At 54.8% G+C, this 16,671-nt stretch overlaps 1 protein-coding gene across 1 annotated transcript; it reads left to right on the plus strand.

The window, feature by feature from the left end:
• The first annotated feature begins 291 nt into the window (after positions 1-291).
• UNC119B (unc-119 lipid binding chaperone B) lies at positions 292-13,864 on the plus strand. The gene is made up of 5 exons (XM_062181949.1): positions 292-552; positions 4,574-4,687; positions 7,686-7,797; positions 7,925-8,097; positions 10,385-13,864. The coding sequence occupies exons 1-5, from the start codon at positions 309-311 to the stop codon at positions 10,495-10,497; spliced, it is 756 nt and encodes a 251-aa protein (XP_062037933.1). The 5' UTR covers positions 292-308; the 3' UTR covers positions 10,498-13,864.
• The last annotated feature ends 2,807 nt before the right edge of the window (positions 13,865-16,671 follow it).

The following is a 16,671-nucleotide window of genomic DNA, read 5'->3' on the forward strand; positions in this document are numbered from 1 at the left end:
CCAAGGCACTGCAGGGCAGGCCTCAGAAATGAGTCTGATCTGAAAGCTTGCTTTCGAAGGACCTTTGCATTGCAAAGCGCGGTTTCTAATGGACCTTCTCTCCTGGAGATACTAATAAACATCTCCACCTGCAGAAACCCGTGGGACCCCCGAGGCGCACCACGTGCAGGGCCCGCGGCTGCAGGAAGGCCGCCCATCCCAGGCCCCGCCCCGCCCCAGGCCCCGCCCCGCCCAGGTGACGCCGGCCCCGCCCCCGCTCTCCATAGTTACGGCGCTGTGGAGGCGGCGGCCATCTTGGCGGCGGAGCGATGAACGGGTCGAACCCGAAGGCTGCGGCCGCGGGGTCGGCGGCGGGGCCCGGGGGGCTGGTGGCTGGCAAGGAGGAGAAGAAGAAGGCGGGCGGCGGCGTCCTGAACAGGCTCAAGGCGCGGCGGCAGGCGCCCCACCACGCGGCCGACGACGGCGTCGGGACAGCGGTCACGGAGCAGGAGCTGCTGGCGCTGGACACCATCCGGCCCGAGCACGTCCTGCGCCTCGGCCGGGTCACCGAGAGTGAGTGCCGGGCGGGCCGCGCCCTCCCCTCGCGCCGGGCCCCCGCGCCCCTCGTCGGCCCCCCAGGCCCCCCACGGCCCTCGGCTCCCTCGCCGGGACCCGGTGGGGAAGGGGTGACCCGGAGCGCCGCTCGGGCCGGGCCCATCCCCGCCCCGCGGTACCCGACCCCTCGGCCCGGCCCCAGCGGTCCCTGGAGTTCCCGCCCGGCCCGTCTCCCTCGGCTCGCGCAGCCGCTGCCAGGCCGCAGCCCCTACCTGCTTCTCGCCGCTTTTCCCTCCGCCCCGGCCCCTGACAGCCCCGCCCCCGCCCCCGCCGCTCTTTGGGTCGCCGGCGGTGCCCCTTTGTGTGCTGGTGGCCTCTTTCTAACCCAGAACGCATGGCCGTGGCATGTCGTCGTGCACACTTACATCTGTGCCGCCCCATCCACTGAAGCTGTTAATAAAGTTGCAGTTTAGGTACAAACTCCAGCACGTGAATCCTGCGCTTGGCGTTTCTTCAGAAAATGCACATCTGGCGGAAAAGGCAGCCCTCCTGGGAGGGAGCCCGGTGCTCACCCCCCAGCTTGTTCCCTTCAGCCGAGCCCAGGGGTTTGCAGTCACCTGCTGAGGCCCCACCCCCACCCCTGCAGACCGCTCACCCCTGCAGTGGTCGAGCTGGCCCGGGGCCCTCCACTGGAGAGTGTCAGTAGTCAGCTCCCGTGTGGCTCAGTGTTCTGGGAGTTTGACGGAAGTAGGCCTTGGTCCAGCCTGTGCAAAAGGGAATTCCCGGCTCCTAAAGTAGTTGTACTGGGAATGTTGTGACGTCACCAGTGTCCACCACTGTTTGGGGCAGAGCTGTCCTTTGTGCACAGGAGTGGGTCTGCACAGTCCTGCCGTTCAGCTTCTGTTCTCACCCAGCCTTCTTCTCGAGAGGACAGACATGCTCGGCCCCTGACCTATGACCTCGTGCTTTCTCCTGATACGGGTGAGCCCGGCCATTCCAGGGCCTGGCCCTGAGCACCGCTCTTGGGGCACACTCAGGGCCCTCTGGGGGCTTGGGAGTGGTGCCATTGCCAAACCTGCTTTTGCAGCTTTTTGGAGAAAGCCACAGATAGAACTCCGTGACCCCTGGGTTCTCTTGGTCTCATCCACATCTTGTCTGTCTGATTAAGCAGGTTCTTTTCTAGAGTCTTGGCAGCACAGCCGTCTCTGCAGTTACCAAATACGTACTCGCTCCCAGTTTGCCTTTTTTTCTAAAGAGACAGCTTGTAAAGCAAGAAACAACTTACACATAATATAAGGTGTCAGGATGAGTTGTGGAGAAGATGCTGTCAGGAGTTGTCATGGAAGGAAATCAGTGATTTTACTTTTTAAAGATTTATTTATTTGAGGGGGCCGGCACTGTGGCGTAGCCAGTTAAGCTGCTGCCTGCAGTGCTGGCATCCCATGTGGGTGCTTGTTTGAGACCCTACTATTCCACTTCCTATCCAGCTCTCTGCTATGGCCTGGGAAAGCAGATGATGGCCCAAATCCTTGGGCCCCTGCACCCATGTGGGAGACCTGGAAGAAGCTCCTGGCTCCTGGCTTTGGCTCAGCACAGCTCCAGCCGTTGCAGCCATTTGGGGAGTGAACCAGTGGATGGAAGGTCTCTCTCTCTCTCTCTCTCTCTCTCTGTAACTCTGACTTTAAAATAAATAAACAAGTCTTTAAAAAAAAAAAAGATTTATTTATTTGAAAGGCAGATATATAGAGAGAAACTTCCATCTGCTGGTTCTCTCCCCCAAATGGCCACAATAGCCAGGGCTGGGCCAGGCCTAAGCCAGGAGCTTCATCTGGGTTTCCCATGTGGGTGCAGGGGCCCAAGCTCTTGGTCTATCCTCTGCTGCATATCAGTAGGGAGCTAGGTCAGAGCGGAGCAGCCGGGACTTGAACTGGTGCCCATATGGGGTACCAGCACTGCAGGCAGTGGCTTTACCTGCTATGCCACAGTGTCAGCCCCAGGTTGTTTGTTTGTTTGTTTGTTTTTTAATGGTAGAGTTGCAGAGAGATTTTCCACCTGCTGTTTCATTCCCCAAATGGTCGCAACAGCCAACACTGGGCCAGACTGAAGCCAGGAGCTTCCTTAGGGTCTCACATGTGGATGCAGTGGCCCAAAGACTTGGGCCATCCTCTGCTGCTTTTCCAGACGCATTAGCAAGGAGCTGTATCAGAAACAGCGCATCCAGGACTTGAACTGGCTCCCAAGTAGGATGCTGGTGTCACAGGCGTTGGCTTTATCCGCTGCACCACAGCTCTGGGCCCAGTCAGTGACATTTTTATGGTCGGTGTTATTTTGCTGTGATGCTCAGGTTGTAGGTTTTAGGTTTTACTGATGTGGACTTAATGCCCTCACTGGCAAGTTTATCCTGCTGCCTGTGTGTGTGTGTGGTCCACTGTATAGTTTTGTGTAACCCACACAATCAAAATCCAAAAATGGTCTTGCCTTTTTAAATAGTTGGAAAAAGCCAACAAGAGTAAAATCTGGGAGGCCAGCACTGTGGTGTAGTGGGTAAAGCTGCTGCCTGCAGTACCAGCATCCCATATGGACACTGGTTCAAGTCCTGGCTGCTCCACTTCCGATCCAGCTCTCTGCTATGGCCTGGGAAAGCAGTAGAAGATGGCCCAAGTTCTTGGGCCCCTGCACCCATGGGGGAGACCCAGAAGAAGCTTCTGCTCCTGGCTTCGGATTGGTGCAGCTCCAGCCATTGCAGTCATTTGGGGAGTGAACCAGCGGATGGAAGACCTCTCTCTCTCTCTCTCTGCTTCTGCTTCTCTCTAACTCTTTCAAGTAAAATAAATAAATCTTTTAAAAAAAAGTAAAATCTGGTGACATGTGGTTATTATATAAAATTCATATTTCAGCATCACTAAACATAATTTTATTGGACTAGGGTCACACTTGTTCATTTGTGTATTGTCTGTGGATGCTTTTGTGCTATGAAGACAGATTTGAGTGGTTCTGACAAAGTCCATGTGGCCACAATGCCTTAATTTATTAAATATTTTATAAAGATTTATTTATTTGGAAGAATTAGAGAGAGGGAGAGACATTGAGAGAGATCTTCCATCCCCTGGTTCACTCCCCAGATGGCTGCAGTGGCCGGGGCTGGGCCAGGCTGAAGCCAGGAGCCAGGAACTTCATCTGGGTCTTCTGCATGGGTGCAGGGGCCCAAGCACTTGGGCCTTCTTCCCCGCTGCTTTCCCTGGTGCATTAGCAGGGAGTTGGATTGGAAGTGGAACAGCCAGGACTCGAATGGGCACCCACATAGGATGCTGACACTATAGAAGGTGGCTTATCCTGCTGCCACAGCGTCGGCCCCAATTTATTAAATAATTTGAGCAGCAGACAGAGCCCTCATTGACTGGTTTCACTCTCCAAATGACTACAGTGATTGGGTCTGGGCCAGGCCAAACCCAGGAGCTGGGAACTCAGTCCAGGTCTCCTACATGAGCAGCAGAAACCCAAATACTTGAGCCGTCACTGCTGCCTCCGAGAGCCTGCTTTAGCAGGATGCTGGAGTCTGGAGCTAGAGCGCAGCCTCAAACCCAGACATTCCGCTGTGGGGGGCAGGTGTCTCGCTTAACCTGTGTCTTACCTGCGAGGCCAGATGTGTACCGCAGCCTAAATCATAGACAGTCTCGCCGCCGTTATAGAGTTTACTGACCCCTGCTTTCTCATATGCATGCTTGGCTTATAAATAAGACAACAATCATGCTGTCTGTTACATCAGAATAAATGTTTTGAAATGGATTTCTTAAAGGAATTCCGTCCTATTGTGACACCACGTTGATAGGTAATGAAAGCGTTGTAGATGTTTCCAGAGAAATCCCTCTCCTGTCCCTGTCGGAAAACGTGCTGACCGTCCGTGATGCACAGCGTCTGCACGAGAAATCCCAGGGGCTGTGCAGGTGGATTGTAGAGGGACAGTACCCGCGCTCGCTCCACAACTGGAGTGTGGATTTGGGAGATTCCGCACCAGCAGTGGTTTCTTTGTCATTTTCAGATTATTTATGTAAACCCGAAGACAACATCTACAGCATTGACTTCACCCGCTTCAAGATTCGGGATTTGGAGACGGGGACGGTGCTTTTTGAGATTGCCAAGCCTTGCGTTTCAGGTAGGCCTCGAGGAGGTGGTGCCCGCTGGGCAGGGCCGAGGGGTCTGAATCCTGAACGGTGTGCTGTCGCGGCTTGTTTCTTGGCTCCCGTGTGTCCACCTTCTGCCGGGAGGGCTGCTTGGAAACTGTCCTGAGTGGCTCGCTGCTCCTCACTGTGCTCCTCGGCCTGTGTAGTCTTCACACCCCTGTGAGGAGTTGTCACCCCCGTCTCACAGAGAACGAACGGAGGCCCAGAATTCCCAAATGGTGCCTTGTTAAGGTCCTGTGCTCTTTTATCTTTTTAAAAATTTATGTATTTGAGAGACAGAGTGAGACATAGACACTCAGATCTCCCAGCTGTTGGTTCACTCTCTAAATGTCCACAATGGCTGGGGCGAGGCTAGACTGAAGCCAGGAGCCAGGAACGCATTCTGGGTCTCCCAGGTGGGTGGCAGGGACTCAGTTATTTAAGCCATCACCTCTGCCTTCCAGTTCTGCATTAGCAAGAAGCTGGAATCAGGAGCTGGAGCCGGGCCTTGAGTCCAGGCACTGCCTAGATAGGAGACAGCGGTCCTAATCAGTGTCCTCACCCTAGCCCAGACACCCAGCCCTCCTCTGTCTTATCGTATTGCCCCAGCCAGCAAAGGCCCCTTGCAATTAAACTGCAGTGAGGAAGACTCACCTGAGCCCCGAGTCCTGGTACTGAGGGGTCCAGTCCAGACCGAAAGGCAGTTTTGTCTTGCTCCTCGTTACATAGGGCTTTGGTTTTAATCTCTACCTTTTTCTGGAAGAAGAGACCTATAGCTTACCTATTTAGGATTCCTTAAATTAGGCTTGACTGGGCACTTCCTGTGCCTCTGATGCATTTCCAGGGTGATTCATACTTGGCCAGGAGACCCTGTAACAAGTCTTTGGAATGCCTCACTGGAGATTTGGCGCCCCCTGGAGTTAGTTGTTAGAACATCCGCACACAGAGCCTATGTGGTATCAACTCAGATGAAAGCTTGTATTTTGCAAAGCTTTTCTTACCTGATTTGCTCCTGAGAAAGAGCCAGAAAATTTGTCAAGGCAGGCATTAGCCTCTCAGAGAAGTGGAAAGACTTTCTTGAGAGTTTCAGCTCAGATTAATTACCGTGCCAACTTTAGAGCCCTGGCCTCACTCCCATGTGATGTTCTTTATGCTGTGGTAAGCTGGTTCTGACCAAGATACCTAAGGTCAGGCCTCTGGCTTCCCTGGTCTGTGGTGTTCTCATCTCAGGTCCCTCATCCAGGTGCTTTGGCTGTCTCAGGGATTCCAGGGCTACCACAGCTGTGTGGCTTTGGATTAGACTGGGCACAGAGTAGTCATTTCAGACAAAACTGACCTCTGTCAGGAGGGCCACCACAGATGCTAGAAAGTGTCTGGATTCTCAACCTCTCCAGTCTGTGTTTGAGGATCTTCACGCATGTGGAGTAGCCACCACCTTCCTGCTGCCCTTGTTCTGATGAGTTCAAGCCCCTGAGAAGATTTGGTCTCACTTGGAATCCCGTCTTGGAGCCAGGGCTCTAGAATCTGCAGGTGTGGACCCCTCCTCGGTGTGGCTGCCCACTCTGGAGGTGTCGCTGGCAGAGACGGCTGATGCTGGGAAGGTCCGTATTCAGCATAGACCCGGAGGGTGCTGGTGCCCTGGTCACAGTAGAACGGTTCTTGAGCCCGTTTTACAACTCTGACCTGGGTTTGGGAATGTTCTACAGCAGGCCAGCATTCACCTGGTGGAGGCCATACATGTTGGACCATCGCTCACATGCCTCACCCTCGCCCAGGTGCTCAGAGGGCTGGGCCTAGAGTGGCCTGATTAACCTCAGTCCCAGGAAGTACAGTACCCCAAGGCTTCGATGTAAATAACAAAATTATTTCTCGTGATTTATCTTTGCTGAAGCAAACAGAAATGTTTATGTTCCAGAAAGAACTTTTTGACTAGTTCCGCCTTTTTAAAAAAAAAATTTATTTACTTGAAAGGCAGGGTTACAGAGAGGCAGATGTAGAGAAAGAGACAGGTCTTCCTTCCACTGGTTCACTCCCTAAATAGTTACCACGGCCAGAACTGGGCCAATCCGAAGCCAGGATCCAGGAGCTTCTTCTGGGTCTCCCATGTGAGTGCAGGGGTCCAAGGACTTGGGCCATCTTCTGCTTTCCCAGGCCATAGCAGAGAGGTGGATCAGAAGTAGAGCAGCCAGGACTCAAACTGGCACCCATATGGGATGATGGCACTGTAGGTGGTGGCTTTACCCACTACTAGTTTCTTACTTATGTATTTGAAAAGGGGAGTTACAGAGGGGGGGGAGGGGAGAGATCCCCTAGTTCAGTTCTCAAAGGGTTGCAATGCCCAGGGCTGGGCCTGACCAAAGCCAGGAGCCCAGAACTCCATTTGGGTCTCCCATGCAGGTGGTAGGGGCCCAAGCACTTGGGCTGTCTTCCACTGCCTTCCCAGGCACATTAGCAGGGAGCTGGACCAGAAGTGGAGCAGCCAGGACTTGAGCTGGCACTCATATGCTCATATGGGATGCTGGCATCTCAGGCAACTGCTAACCTGCTGTACCCAATGCCGGTCCTGGTAGCCTCTTTCTTTTGCACAGTGGCTAGTACTGCAGCTCTGTTTCCAGCTTCACTCTTAGGATAAGGCTCAAGCCCCCCAATTATATAAAAAGCAGAAAGCTCAGTGTTTAAGCCAGGCTTGAGTCAGGGAGACTTGGATTCAAATCCCTGTTTCCTTCATCTGCTGTTTGAAGGGCTTCGGTCATGTTCTTCAACCTCTCTGAACTTGGGCTTCCTGCTCTGGCCAGTGGAGGTGCTACTCCCTCACAGGGTGGAGGGGTTTGTGCAAAGCATGTAGCGCAGGGCCTGGTGTCTCGCAGGTGTGCAGCACACGCTGGCCGCCCATCCTGTCCTGTGGGAGGTAGTACTGCAAATTGGTTGTCGTCGTGGGGTTTGGCTGGCGGTGTGGAAAGGGCGCACTGAAGATTCTGGGTGCGTTTTCAGACCAGGAGGAGGACGAGGAGGCAGAAGGTGGAGACGTGGACATCAGCGCAGGACGCTTTGTCCGTTATCAGTTCACACCAGCATTTCTCCGCCTCCGGACAGTGGGGGCTACGTGAGTACCACTCTTTCCCGAGGGGAGTGTTCTGCCGGTTCACATGGAGGAAAGTTCTTGGTTGGGTTTGGGGTTGGCGTAGAGGAGGGAGGAGGCCACGTGGGAGTCACAGAGATTTCTTTTGCAGGGTGGAGTTCACAGTGGGAGACAAACCTGTGTCCAACTTCCGGATGATCGAACGGCACTATTTCCGTGAGCGCTTGCTGAAAAACTTTGACTTTGACTTCGGCTTCTGCATTCCCAGCAGCAGGAACACTTGTGAACATATCTATGAGTTTCCCCAGCTCTCTGAGGACGTCAGTATGTATCCCTTGACTCTTAAAAAAATTTTTTTTAAAAGATTTGAAAGGGAGAGAGGCAGACAGATTCCATCTGCTCGTTCACTCCCTAGATGACTACATCAGTGTGTGCCTGAGCGAGTGCCAACAGGGGAGCGCCAGTCCAAGTCCTGGCGGCTTCACTTCCGACCCAGCTCTGTGTTGATGCACCTGGGAAAGCAGTGGAAGCTGGCCCCAGTGTTGGGGCCCCTGCCATCTGTGTGGGAGGCCTGGAAGAAGCTCCTGGCTTTGACCTGCTCCAGCCCTGGCTATTGGGGCCATCTGGGGAGTGAACCAGTAGATGGAAGATCTCTCACTCTGTATGTCTCTCCCTGTCTCTGTAATGCTGACTTTTTTTTTTTTGACAGGCAGAGTGGACAGTAGAGAGAGAGACAGAGAGAAAGGTCTTCCTTTTTGCCGTTGGTTCACCCTCCAATGGCCGCCGCGGTAGGTGCGTTGCGGCCGGCGCACCGCGCCGATCCGATGGCAGGAGCCAGGTGCTTCTCCTGGTCTCCTATGGGGTGCAGAGCCTAAGAGCTTGGGCCATCCTCCACTGCACTCCCTGGCCACAGCAGAGAGCTGGCCTGGAAGAGGGGCAACCGGGACAGGATCGGTGCCCCGACCGGAACTAGAACCCGGTGTGCTGGCGCCGCAAGGCGGAGGATTAGCTTAGTGAGCCGTGGCGCCGGCCTGTAATGCTGACTTTTAAATAAATACTTAAAAAAAAAAAAAGCAGAAAGGTGTTAGGCCTGCAGTTAGGTGAAGTGGAGTCGGGGCGGGACCTGAGAGAGAAGCTGCAGCGTGGCTGAGCTGGAGAGGAGGAGCAGCCTTTCTGTCGCTGGGGCTTCGCCCTGGCTGTCCCGGCCCCTCAGCTGGCACCTGGGGGATGTGAGTGGACTCCTGTGCATGGTGCCTGGCTTTAGCTGCCTTGTGGGGAGGGTGCATGCACACTGGCTGGTTTCTTAGAGTCCCAGGCTCTTAAAGGCTGTCCTATTGAAGACCATGCGCTCTCTACTTGTGTGGCAGTACTGTCAGGTCAGAGTGGGAGGGCAGAGATGTGAGGCAGGGTGTTAGTGACAGCGTCTGTTCTGGCTGGACCTCCCCCCAGCCAGGCTGCAGTGTGTGGCTGTTGCATGAAAAGATTACAAGCTTTCCAAGTTTTACCTCTGAAACCAAGTAAACAGCAAGAGTTTGGAGGTCAGTGTTCTGGACATACACCAGGCAACTTTGGCCTGGATCAGTTTTAGCATTTTTTTTTTTTGCTTTTTTTTTTTTTTGACAGGCAGAGTAGATAGTGAGAGAGAGAGAGACAGAGAGAAAGGTCTTCCTTTTTGCCATTGGTTCACCCTCCAATGGCCGCTGCAGCCGGCGCATCTCACTGATCCGAAGCCAGGAGCCAGGTGCTTCTCCTGGTCTCCCATGCGGGTGCGGGGCCCAAGGACTTGGGCCATCCTCCACTGCCTTCCCGGGCCATAGCAGAGAGCTGGCCTGGAAGAGGGGCAACCGGGACAGAATCCGGCGCCCCCACTGTTCTAGTCCCCGGTGTGCCAGTGCCGCAAGGCGGAGGATTAGCCTGTTAAGCCACGGCGCCGGCCAGTTTAAGCATTTTTAAAAACGAGTTGTACCTTTTAAGCACAGTGGTGAGTGAGAGCCCTCGAGACCTTCTGAGGGCTCGGAGTGGCGTGGCTTCACTGACTCAGACCGTGGCCGAGGTCATGTCCCCGTTCTGTGTGGTTGAGGTCGGGGTGATTGTCTGAACCACTGGGAGATCACATTTAGACCCCAAGGTGAGCAGACCATCTCTGGAGAGGGCTCTGTGCCCTCTGCTCCCCAGCCCTCATCCCCACCTGGCATTCACAGGAAGTGGGCACAGGGCGGGCAGCCTTCCGGGTCTGGACAGGAATGTCTATAGAGTGGCCAGTGGGCCAGCAGCCAGGGCCTGCCTGGGTCAGTGAGTGGCTGTGGTTCCTGTTGGCAAGAGGTCAGCACACTTCCCTGGGGCCCTGGCCGCAGGAGTCCAGACTGGGGCAGCTGTGAGCTGCTTCCCCTCTTGTGTGGAAGAGGCTGTCACGGTCAGGGTGGGGCCCTGCCTGTGGTCTCCAGCTCTTGGGGGCTGGCTCCCTCTGCCCTCGCCTCATTGTCCTGGCAGCGAGTACTCACGTGTTCCAGAAGCGCCTGCTTAGGGACCTCGCAGGGGATGTGGGCCTCTTTCCCACCTGGTCCCGGGGCAGACTCACTCACTCCGCCTTTTTTCTTGCCCTGACTTGCAGTTCGTCTGATGATTGAAAATCCGTATGAGACCCGCTCTGACAGCTTCTACTTTGTGGACAACAAGCTGATAATGCACAACAAGGCTGATTATGCCTATAACGGAGGCCAGTAAGCGCGGCAGGAGTGGACAGGGAGGCGCTCAGCTGCGGCCACGAGGTCCTGGCCCACGGGCTCGATGCTGCTGTTTGTCACCACACGTCTGGAACCCGGCCCCAGGAAACCAGAGCTGGGGTGGCAGTTTCCTGTACTCCAAGGGAGGTGCCAAGCAGTGCTGTTTCTTCCCCAGTACTTTTTCTCCCCAGCGCCCCTCCCCTTAGGTCCCAGAGGAACTAGAGTAAAGTAAGATTAGGGTAAGGTGCCTGGAACCAGATTAAAAAAGAAAGTTTATTTTCATGTAGTTCTAGCTGTCTGTTGGTTGTTCTGACAACTTGGTCTCTCCAGGCATCGCTCTGCCAGGCCGAGAAGACTCTGGCCCGGCCTGCCTGCAGGCTCGGAGCCCTTCTTGAGGTTTCTGGGTGCCGGGGAAGCTGAAAGGTGGGCCTGCCTCTTCCAGGCACTCCTCCTCTCACTGCCAGTGTGGCCGTCTGCACAGCTGCCCTCAGCCTGTGCCTAGTCTAAAACAACTGGAAGAATCGCAGAGCAGATGGGAGGAGGACCTGGGGCTCTGTGGGGCCGCCCACGCGGAAGGCGGCTTCTCTGGGTCTTCAGGGGTCCTCAGTAGGATCCTGGGCATAGACCAAGCTTCGCCTGGCAGTGCCTTCCTGGCCTCAGTGTGGAGACCAGGCGCGCTCACTCTGCTGCTCCTGGCTCCTAACTTCTGAGTATCTGAGACAGAAAGTGTCCGATCTCTTGAGGCCAGAGTGGGCCTCCTTGTGCTTTGGCTTTTTTATTTCCAGACTTCTTTTGGGGAGGCTTGAGGAAATGTCAGTGGTATTCCTGGCATGTGTGGTGTGTGGTTAGAACTTCTGACGGTCCTGCCCGGGCCCCCGGGGCTGGCCTGGCGCGTGTGGGGAGGCAGAGCTGTGTTGCAGCAGGGATTTGATTTCTCCACCTAGCGTGGCCTGAGGGGTTGGCTTTGCCTCTGAAACTCTGTCTGGATTGATTTCTTTGAGTGTTTCTGTCTGCCTTTCCTGTTGCTATTGGAGCTGTTCTGGTTGTCTGGAAAGGGTGATGGAGGCTCAGGAAAACTTCCATGCACATCCTGTGGGTGCCTGTATCCCAGGGCCCTCAGTGGACAGGCTGCTGCCACCTCAGTGCCCTAGCTTGTCTGTGTGGGTGGCTGCAGGCGCTCAGCCCAGACCCGTGGCCTTCTGAGAAGAGTGTTCCTGTGGTCAAGGCCTGTTTAGTGTAGGTAGAAAAGTGTCTGTAGCAAGGGCCCAAGTGTGGGCTAAGTCACAGTGCCTGAGACAGGAGAGCTGTGTCCCCCGGTACTTGGGAAAAAGCGCGTATGGATGGGACCAAGGGAAGGCGGGCCAGCCTTTGCCCCCGGATCCCCTGGGCCTCCACTGACCATTGTTGCTCCCTGTTTGGATTCCAGAGTGTAAGTGGCCTTGAACCTTTGCCCAGTCCTCTGTGCCAGGTCAGAGTCTTGGCAATGCCATGTGCTGGCAGGGTTCTCACCGAGGAAGCCTAGGTTACCGCTGTGTGCTGGCACTGGACGCCCCGCTGCAGAATGGGGCCTCATCGCCAGACATCACTCAGAACTGGAGCCGACCACAAATCCAGGTGCCTTAAGCGTGGCTCTGTCCCTCAGGCTGTGGGGACAAGCTGCGCAGCCACCGTCCCTCCTCACCGTGGACAGTCATCGGCCTGTCCCCTGCCTTCTGCTGCTCGTTGTTCCTCACGGGACGAGCTGCAGGATGCTCCCTTCTCTCTGTGACAGAGGCCCAGTCGGGAGTTTCTGCTCTGACATTTAATTAAGCGTGGTTTCTGGAACTCCTAGAGTGTGACTCCATTGAGCGTGTCTGGAAATGGCCAGAGCAGGCTGCATCTTGTGCCCTGGTGGGCTGCCCATGTCCGCAGTGGCAGCTTGTGCTAGGGTGAGCACCCCGAGGAGGGAGGAGGGGCCCTGTGGCCTGGGTAGTGCTGGGTCTCCTTTACTGGTAGCTTGCCTGAGGCTCCCTGGGGACCATTTTGAGGCCCAGCGCTCAACCCGTGCCAGGCAGGCCAGGGATTTGCCAGTCCGCTCCTGTTGTGCCTGTGGGGCTGTGTGTTCCTGGGTCTGGCTGCGCAGGAAATCTGGAGCAGCGTCACCACTGGGGACTGTTCACTGGAATGAGTTGCAATGCAAGCTTGAGGTGACAGCTGGCAGTCAGACCCTCTCTGACAGTAAGGGAACCAGTCACAAGTTCCTTCGGGAGGCCAGGTTGTTAAGGAATCTGGCCGTTGACAGTAAGTTTCTTGTGGGTGGTGCAGAGGAGGGAAGAAGCAAAGGCTAGCTGCCTGGGGAGACCACATCCTCTGTTAGAGCTGGTGTCGCAGGGGCAGCTCCTAGAGGACCGCATCCCAGCACAGGGCCCGCTGCCTGCAGCCCCTCCTCTCCGGCCTTGTGCCAGCCCCTCTGCCTCGGGACCTCCGAGAGGACCTCTCTTTTCCTGAACAGCCTTGGGCTAAGGAGCCCTTCTAGCTTCTCCAAAGACAACCCTGGCTCGTTTCGTTCCATGTTCTGTCGTGCAGGTGTAGGGAATGACAGCTGAAGTGAGGAGGCTGTGGCTGGTCATTTCCATGGTGGTGGCTCCACACTGCCTCCTGGCGGAGAAAGCATTTTCAGGGGCCGTTCTTCCTGCAGACGCCCCAGTCGGGGCCATCTGACGTCAGTGCACAGGGACAGGGCCTGGGGATGTTTGAGGCTAACCCCTGACCGGCAGTGGTGCAATGGCAGTGACTGGGCGATCGCCAACTTGCTCTTCAGTTGAAGTGGGACTCGTTTCTGGAGTGGAATTAGTAGGCTGTGTCTGATGCCAAATCAGGTGAGCCTTGCCTTAGCGTGTCCTGCCACGCCTGGGAGGCTCCCGGTGTCCCTTCTGCTCTGTAAAGTCACCTCCTCCTGGTGGCCAGCGTCAGCACACATCAGTGAGGGAGGTCTGCTCCTATAAATCCCCGGCAGTGCCTGGGGAGCCCTGTCACGGAGCGTGCCGCTGTGCCTGCTGTGGGAGCCCAGTCGCTGAACCTCGTGTCACTCACATTCCACGTCACCCAACATCTCAGCCACAGGAGGATCTGGGGGGGGGGGGGCTGCTCCCTTGTTTTACAAAAGATCATGTAGAGTCATTGAAGTTGTGCGAATCTCTATTTTTCCCTGCGAGTCTTTTTTTCACAGAATAGAAGACGCCTCAATGACCTGATCTGTCCTCCTCTGGCCCACTGCCCCCAAGGTCCTCCTTCCGGTCTGTGTTGTCTGTGTCGACCGTTGGCTGCTGACTTATTTGTATGAAATGTTATTTTGCCACAAGAGACACTAATAAAAGAAAGTTTTTCTCAGTCTGTGTCAACCTGTCTCGTCTCCAGACTGGGCCCTGGTGTTGCAGGAGGAGCAGGGAGGGGCGTCCCCAAGGTTGTCTTGTCTGCTCACACGGCCTTTCTGTGAGCAATCTCATGTTTCTAGGATTTCTGGCTTCTAGGGTGGCTAGCCTAATAACATTGTGCTCGCAGTTGAACGTTTTTATCATTTCTGTTTATATTTTGCCAGGAGGCTTTGAGAATTGAAAGTTTACATACATATTTTTAAAAATGGGCTTATTAAGGTATATGTTACACTAGTAAAATTCATTTTTTTAGGGTTTATTTATTTGAAAGGCAGAGTTACACAGAGAGAGGGAGTGACAGATCTTCCATCTGCTGGTTCACTCCCCAAATGGCTGCAATGGCCAGGGTGGGGCCAGGCCAAAGCCAGGAGCTTCTGCTGCTTTTCCAGGCACATTAGCGGGGAGCTGGATCAGAGTGGGGAGTAGCTGGGACACAAACCAGTGCCCATGTGGGATGCTGGCATTGCAGGTGGGGGCTTAACCTGCTGCGCCATGACCCTGGCCCCAAAATTCATGTCATTTGAGAGTACAGTTTGATACACTTTGACAAATATATAGACTTCTTACCCTCATCACAACCATGATACAAAGTACTTCAAAAAGTCAGTGAAAAATGGAATGAAAAGGTAGGTTTATTTTGGTGCAAAAAATTTCTGAAATTATGCATAGTTTCTTCTTAAGCATTTTTATGAACCTTTGATGGCCCCTTGTATGCATGGATTTCAATTTTTTTGCACCAGAATGAACATTTTTTTTTTTTTTTTTTGACAGGCAGAGTGGACAGTGAGAGAGAGAAAGGCCTTCCTTTGCCATTGGTTCACCCTCCAATGGCTGCCACGGCTGGCGCGCTGCGGCCGGCACACTGCGCTGATCCGATGGCAGGAGCCAGGTGCTATCTTGGTCTCCCCTCCTGGAAGAGGGGCAACCAGGACAGAATCCAGCTCCCTACCGGGACTAGAACCCAGTGTGCCGGCGCCGCAAGGCGGAGGATTGGCCTAGTGAGCCGCGGCACCGGCTGAACTTTTTTTTTTAAATTCATTTTTATTTATTTGGAAGGCAGGGCAGGACAGGGCAGAGAGAGATGTCCCATCTGCTGCTTCACCCCCAGGAGCACTGGGCAAGGTGGGAACCAGGAGCTGGGAATTCAATCCAGATTTCCTATGTGGGTGGTAGGAATTCAACTGCTTGAGTCATCGCTACTGTCTCCCAGGGTGTACATTCACTTTAAGCTGGAGGGGCCGGCACTGTGTTGTAGTGGGTAAAGCTGCTGCCTGCAGTGCTGGCATCCCATGTGGGCAACAGTTCAAGTCCTGGCTGTGCCACTTCCAATCCAGTTCTCTGCTTGGCCTGGGAAGGCAGTGGAGGATGGACCAAGTCCTTGGCCCTCTGCACCTGCATGGGAGACCCGGAGCCTCCTGGCTTTGAATCAGCACAGCTCTGGCCAGTGGTGGCCATCCAGGGAGTGAACCAGCGGATGGAAGACTCTCTCTGCCTCTGCCTTTCTGTGACTCTGTCTTTCAAATAAATCTTAAAAAAAAAAAAAAGCGGGCGAGAGACCCATCTTCCATCCACTGGTTTACTCCTCAAATGGCCTTAACAGCCAGGGCTAAGCCAGGCCAAAGCCAGGAGTCAGGAGCTTCTTCCAGGTTTCCATGTGGGTGGCAGGGGCCCAACCACTCAAGCCATCTTCTGCTGCTTTCCCGGATAGCATCAGCAGGGAGCTGGGACTGGAACTGGCTCTCCTGTATGGAATGCCGACATCACAGGTAGCTTAAGCCACTGGGCCACACCACCAGCCCCATGGACTTTTGAAAGTTCAACACCCATTGAAAAAGTTCTCTTGAGTTCCTATGTGCAGCCAGTTCCTTCCCTCTGTTCCCACTCTAGGTCTGTTTCCACTGGGAAACTTGCACGCTGTTAATAGGTAACTCATGGCTGGCATGTAGCCCACTAGGCTAATCCTCCGCCTGCGGCGCCAGTACTCCGAGTTCTAGTCCTGGTTGGGGTGCCAGATTCTGTCCCGGTTGCCCCTCTTCCAGTCCAGCTCTCTGCTGTGGCCCGGGAAGGCAGTGGAGGATGGCCCAAGTGCTTGGGCCCTGCACCCACATGGGAGACCAGGAGAAGCACCTGCCTCCTGGCTTCGGGTCAGCGCAGCGCACCGGCCATAGCAGCCATTTGGGGGGTGAACCAATGGAAGGAAGACCTTTCTCTCTGTCTCTCTCACTGTCTAACTCTGCCTGTCAAAAAAAAAAAAGTAACAGCCATATTCACCATCCCAAACAATGCAGTCCTAACAAGAGCCTGCTTGATGTGCTCTGTGCCCTTCATCCCCACCTGCCGGTGGTGCCCAGCTGGGCTGACTGAAAGGTGAGGACCACCCCAGAGCCTTCGCTGGCGGCCGTTCTTGACTTCACAGTCACAGTACTGCGCATGTACTTTAAGTGCCCTTTTTTTGTGGTTGTTAAATGAAAGCTGTGGTGCCAGCATTGTGACACAGCTGGTTAGGCTGCCACTTGCAGTGCCAGCATTCCATATCCGAAAGCCAGGTCAAGTCCCGGCCGTCCCTCTTCGCATGCAGCTCCTTGCTCGTGTGTCTGGGAAGACAGCAGAAGATGGCCCAAGTGGTAGGACCCCTGCCATCCACGTGAGAGACCAGGATGGAGTTCCTGGCTTCAGTATGGCCCAGCGCCAGTCATTGCGGTCATTTGGGGAGTGAATCAGTGGGTGGATGGAAGACCTCTGTCTTTTTCTCTCTCTCTGTG

Source organism: Lepus europaeus, chromosome 23 (genome assembly GCF_033115175.1).
Source record: "Lepus europaeus isolate LE1 chromosome 23, mLepTim1.pri, whole genome shotgun sequence".
Taxonomy (NCBI): domain Eukaryota; kingdom Metazoa; phylum Chordata; class Mammalia; order Lagomorpha; family Leporidae; genus Lepus; species Lepus europaeus.

Excerpts from the sequence above, each read along its gene's own strand:
- UNC119B (XM_062181949.1), top strand. The coding sequence starts at position 309 with ATGAACGGGTCGAACCCGAAGGCTGCGGCCGCGGGGTCGGCGGCGGGG. Across the intron at positions 4,688-7,685 it reads TGCCAAGCCTTGCGTTTCAG|ACCAGGAGGAGGACGAGGAG; the intron begins GTAGGCCTCGAG and ends GTGCGTTTTCAG. Across the intron at positions 7,798-7,924 it reads CTCCGGACAGTGGGGGCTAC|GGTGGAGTTCACAGTGGGAG; the intron begins GTGAGTACCACT and ends TTTCTTTTGCAG.